The sequence below is a fragment of the Ranitomeya imitator genome, chromosome 2, assembly GCF_032444005.1.
Source record: "Ranitomeya imitator isolate aRanImi1 chromosome 2, aRanImi1.pri, whole genome shotgun sequence".
Lineage (NCBI taxonomy): Eukaryota > Metazoa > Chordata > Amphibia > Anura > Dendrobatidae > Ranitomeya > Ranitomeya imitator.
Window position 1 is genome coordinate 804,771,197 of NC_091283.1, and position 6,000 is coordinate 804,777,196.

Below are 6,000 nucleotides of genomic sequence, written 5' to 3' on the forward strand. Positions count from 1 at the left end.
CTTTCATGCGGCTCATCCTGGTCGGCCTGGGGGCTCTGGTGAGGGTTCGGTGACCCCTCCTCAAGGGGGGGGTACTGTTGTGAATTCTGTGGCTGAATTCACTCCTGTGGTCACAAGTGGTACTGCAGCTTCTGAGCTTCCTCCCTCAGGTGTTCTGGTGAGCTCGTTAACTGCTTCATTACTTAACTCCGCCTGATGCTGTTATCCTTGCTCCTTGTCAATGTTCCAGTGTTGGATCTGAGCTTCTCCTGATTGTTCCTGTGACCTGCTGCTCTGTATAGCTAAGTGCTTTTTGTTTTTTTTTGTTGCTTTTTTTCTGTCCAGCTTGTCTTTTGTTTTGCTGGAAGCTCTGAGACGCAAAGGGTGTACCGCCGTGCCGTTAGTTCGGCACGGTGGGTTTTTTTTTGCCCCCTTTGCGTGGTTTTGCTTTAGGGTTTTTTGTAGACTGCAAAGTTCGCTTTACTGTCCTCGCTCTGTCCTAGAATATCGGGCCCCACTTTGCTGAATCTATTTCATCCCTACGTTTTGTCTTTTCATCTTACTCACAGTCATTATATGTGGGGGGCTGCCTTTTCCTTTGGGGAATTTCTCTGGGGCAAGTCAGGCCTATTTTTCTATCTTCAGGCTAGCTAGTTTCTTAGGCTGTGCCGAGTTGCCTAGGTAGTTGTTAGGCGCAATCCACAGCCGCTTTTAGTTGTGTTTAGGATAGGATCAGGTGTGCAGTCTACAGAGTTTCCACGTCTCAGAGCTCGTTCTTGTATTTTTGGGTATTTGTCAGATCACTGTGTGCGCTCTGATCGCTAAGCACACTGTGTTTCTGGATTGCCTTCATAACACCTGTCATTAGCAAACATAACACATGGAATCAATAATGCTATATATATATATATTAATAATGATAAAAGCACAGGAAATTTGGTCAAAGTTGAAGGAAAAATGAATGCAGCACGTTATCAGCTAATACTGGAGGCAAATTTGCTCTCATCAGCCTGGAAGCTGCGCATGGGACGTACTTGGACGTTCCAACATGACAACGATCGAAAACACAAGGCCAAGTCGACCTGTCATTGGCTACAGCAGAACAAAGTGAAGGTTCTGGAGTGGCCATCTCAGTCTCATGACCTCAATATCATTGAGCCACTCTGGGGAGATCTCAAGCGCGCAGATCATGCTAGACAACCCAGGAATTTACAGGAACTGGAGGCTGTTTGCCAAGAAGAGCGGTCAGCTTTACCATCTGAGAAAATAAAAAACCTCATCCACAACTATCACAAAAGACTTCAAGCTGTCATTGATGTTAGAGGGGGCAATACACGGTATTAAGGAATGGGGTATGTGAACTTTTGATCGGGGTCATTTGGATGTTTTGGGTTGTCATTATAATTTAAAAAGAGAAAACACAGTAGTTTGACAATAAATGGCTTCACCCAACCACTAATAATAATAATAATAATAATAATTTTATTTATATAGCGCCAACATATTCCGCAGCGCTTTACAAATTATAGAGGGGACTTGTACAGACAATAGACATTACAGCATAACAGAAATACAGTTCAAAACAGATACCAGGAGGAGTGACTAACCATGAGTGGAGAGAAAGTTTTAGTGTTATTCATATTCTCTGAAAAAAAACGCCCCATCACAGGAGGGTACAGAGGTGTAGACTTATTAGAGTAATTCATATGGTGCGATCTGAACAGAATTCCCTTCTGTAGCTACACGTAGCTCAGTAACAGTGAAAGTAAGAGTCAAAAGAAGAGATAAAACTGAAAGTACAGGGTTCACCCTGTGCATTACTCCACCAGTCACAGAGGTCGGAGTACGGCCTATTAAAAATTGATCAAAGTGTTATTATTATGGATTTTCCTGCAGATCTGTGGGTAAACTGAGGTAAAATCGTCAATAACTAGGGGCGGCTGCCTCACATACCATATTTTTTGTAAGACACTCCGGATTATAAGACGCACCCCAAATTTTGATGAGAAAAATAGGAAAAAAAAACTTTTTTTAATAAATTGGTGGTGCTTCTTATAATCCATGCGTCTTATTGCTTACCGGTGGGTGGTGGCTGTGGTGAAGAGGGGTCCCAGGGTCACTGCTAGAGGAGGCAGGAGTGGAGCGTTGCTGCAGGCTGGGATGAGGGAGTGTGCAGGTGTCTTGTGCTGCGGGGGGACTCCTGTGCTGTGGGGGGGCTCTGCCAACATTTTGTGAAAGGCCAGAGCCCCCAGGCAGTTCGTCCATGCTTTTCTGCGCGGTGGACTTCGGGAAAATGGCCGCTGGGAGGCGGCCGATGCGCAGATGGAGATCTTGAGAACAAGATCTCGAGAGATGAGATATCAGTGCTGAAATCTCATCTCCCGAGATCTTGGTGCCGAGATCTCTATCTGCGCATGTGCCGCCTCCTGGCGGCCTTTTTCCTGGAGTCCGTCGCACAGGAAAGCATGGACGAACTGCCAGGGGGCTCCGGCCTTTCACAAAATGTCGGCAGAGCCCCCCGCAGAACCTGAGACTCCAGCATCACCCTGGGCAGCGGCGGACACCCTGGGCAGCGGCGGTGGACACCCCCTTATCCCAGCCTGCAACAGTAAAGGTCAGCAGTATATCCGCTTTGTAAGACGCACCCCAGTTTCTCCCCCAAATTTGGGGGTAATAAAGTGCGTCTTACAAAGTGAAAAATACGGTACCTCAATGGGGAAAATCTGCAACATGAAATGACAAGTTCAGGATTTCATTAAACCATATTCTGCAACGCAGATTATCCCAGGTCCGGACGGAAATCAGCAGCCGTTCTTGCTAGTGACGTCGCTCCATCAACTTCATCTATTCTATGTGATATATAAAATGACCCAAAAGTCTAGTGATGACCCCATGGCAGAAACACTGGCTGGCTCCTCTTTACTTTCCCTCAACAATTTGCCTGATTAATAGGAAATTACTGAAAAATGTAAATATATATATTTGTGTGAAATACAGTGTCACCGTCCGTCCGGTCACACACCGTCCGTCCGTACAGTCACACACTATCATGCCACACTTCTATATACAATCAGGCACCATCCAGCCGCACGTCCGCATACCAGGGATGTGAAGTCAGTAAGCGAAACCTCTGACTCCTTACTCCACAACACTGAGCATGTGCATAAAGTGCAGCACAGATTCATCTCATCTACAACTCCACAGCACTGGTCACTACTGAGCATGTGCATAAAGTGCAGCACAGATTCATCTCATCTACACAGCACTGGTCACTACTGAGCATGTGCATAAAGTGCAGCACAGATTCATCTCAACTAAAAGCCGAGGTCCTAAGATCATCAACAGAATAGACATTTACAGAACATTTCAGAACTTTCCCAAATTCTTATGAAAACATTTACAGCAAATCCGGCAGTGTACTACTGTACCCAATTTATTATATATATTAGGAGTCAGTCCATATTATACCGACTCCGACTCCAGAGCGCTGCCGTGTACAGTCAGAGACCATCAAGCCACACGTCCATATAGTTACACACCATCCAGCCGCTCGTCTGTATACAGTCACGCACCATCCAGCCGCACATCCGTATCCAGTCACGCACCATCCAGCCGCACACCATCCAGCCGCACATCCGTATCCAGTCACGCACCATCCAGCCGCACATCCGTATACAGTCACGCACCATCCGGCCGCACATCCGTATCCAGTCACGCACCATCCAGCCGCACATCCGTATCCAGTCACGCATCATCCAGCCGCACATCCGTATCCAGTCACGCATCATCCAGCCGCACATCCGTATCCAGTCACGCACCATCCAGCCGCACACCATCCAGCCGTCCGTATACAGTCACGCACCATCCAGCCGCACATCCGTATCCAGTCACGCACCATCCAGCCGCACATCCGTATCCAGTCACGCATCATCCAGCCGCACATCCGTATCCAGTCACGCATCATCCAGCCGCACATCCGTATCCAGTCACGCACCATCCAGCCGCACATCCGTATACAGTCACGCGCCATCCAGCCGCACATCCGTATACAGTCACACGCCATCCAGCCGCACATCCGTATATAGTCACGCACCATCCAGCCGTCCGTATATAGTCACGCACCATCCAGCCGTCCATATACAGTCACCATCCAGCCGTCCATATACAGTCACGCACCATCCAGCCGTCCGTATACAGTCACGCACCATCCAGCCGTCCGTATACAGTCACGCACCATCCAGCCGTCCGTATACAGTCACGCACCATCCAGCCGTCCGTATACAGTCACGCGCCATCCAGCCGTCCGTATACAGTCACCATCCAGCCGTCCGTATACAGTCACGCGCCATCCAGCCGTCCGTATACAGTCACCATCCAGCCGTCCGTATACAGTCACGCACCATCCAGCCGTCCGTATACAGTCACCATCCAGCCGTCCGTATACAGTCACGCACCATCCAGCTGTCCATATACAGTCACCATCCAGCTGTCCGTATACAGTCACGCACCATCCAGCTGTCCATATACAGTCACCATCCAGCCGTCCGTATACAGTCACGCGCCATCCAGCTGTCCGTATACAGTCACGCACCATCCAGCCGTCCGTATACAGTCACGCGCCATCCAGCTGTCCGTATACAGTCACGCACCATCCAGCCGTCCGTATACAGTCACGCACCATCCAGCTGTCCGTATACAGTCACGCGCCATCCAGCCGTCCGTATACAGTCACGCACCATCCAGCTGTCCGTATACAGTCACAATCCAGCCGTCCGTATACAGTCACGCACCATCCAGCTGTCCGTATACAGTCACGCACCATCCAGCTGTCCGTATACAGTCACAATCCAGCCGTCCGTATACAGTCACGCACCATCCAGCCGTCCGTATACAGTCACGCGCCATCCAGCTGTCCGTATACAGTCACGCACCATCCAGCTGTCCGTATACAGTCACGCGCCATCCAGCTGTCCGTATACAGTCACAATCCAGCCGTCCGTATACAGTCACGCGCCATCCAGCCGTCCGTATACAGTCACGCACCATCCAGCTGTCCGTATACAGTCACAATCCAGCCGTCCGTATACAGTCACGCACCATCCAGCTGTCCGTATACAGTCACGCACCATCCAGCTGTCCGTATACAGTCACAATCCAGCCGTCCGTATACAGTCACGCACCATCCAGCCGTCCGTATACAGTCACGCGCCATCCAGCTGTCCGTATACAGTCACAATCCAGCCGTCCGTATACAGTCACGCACCATCCAGCTGTCCGTATACAGTCACCATCCAGCCGTCCGTATACAGTCACGCACCATCCAGCTGTCCGTATACAGTCACAATCCAGCCGTCCGTATACAGTCACGCACCATCCAGCCGTCCGTATACAGTCACGCGCCATCCAGCTGTCCGTATACAGTCACAATCCAGCCGTCCGTATGCAGTCACGCACTGTACATAGGTCAGCACTGCCATGCACCTGTCCAGGATCTGCTGCAGGGATACGCTGCTCGGCTCCGACATGTCTCCTCCCGGCTTTGTCCCCTCCGCTGCCCGCACACAGCGCTCACACGTCCATGCACAGATCCCAGGGGGTGAAGGAGCGGATCCGCCACTGCAGCGCGAACACCGGGGGCCGCTCCGTACTGTTGTTGTGAGGTCTCCGGACAGTCGTCGCTCCACTGCCGTCACGTGACCCGCCGTAAGTGCGTACGGTGTCACACGCTAGTGACGTGAGGCCGGAAGTGAGGGACCATGTGGAAGGCGTTGCTGAGGCAACAGTCACAGGAGGGGGGTACCAGCATGTGCATGGGGCTGAGGCAGTGATGGAGATGTGGGGGCTTCACTAGGAGACTCACACTCTAGTACTACAGTCTCACCTTAGGGCACGCGCGGTAGTTGATCAGTATTTTACCTCCGTATTTGGTCAGTATTTTACATCAGTATTTGTTAGCCAAAACCAGGAGAGGAACAATCAGGGGAGAAGTCTAATAGAAACATATACACTTCTGTATTTATC

The 6,000-nt window shown here is 50.4% G+C and overlaps 1 protein-coding gene across 3 annotated transcripts in view; it reads right to left on the reverse strand.

Annotated features, from left to right (window-relative positions):
• The window catches only part of MARCHF5 (membrane associated ring-CH-type finger 5), a 74,010-nt gene extending 68,328 nt beyond the window's left edge, over positions 1-5,682 (reverse strand). For 2 of the 3 annotated variants that reach the window (XM_069753793.1, XM_069753794.1), the window contains exon 1: positions 5,461-5,678. In XM_069753793.1, coding sequence (XP_069609894.1) covers positions 5,461-5,504 — 44 coding nt within the window. In that variant the 5' untranslated portion in view covers positions 5,505-5,678. Of the gene's footprint in view, positions 1-5,460 lie in introns of all 3 variants that reach the window. The other variant, XM_069753795.1, reaches the window with a different exon arrangement.
• Positions 5,683-6,000: the final 318 nt, after the last annotated feature.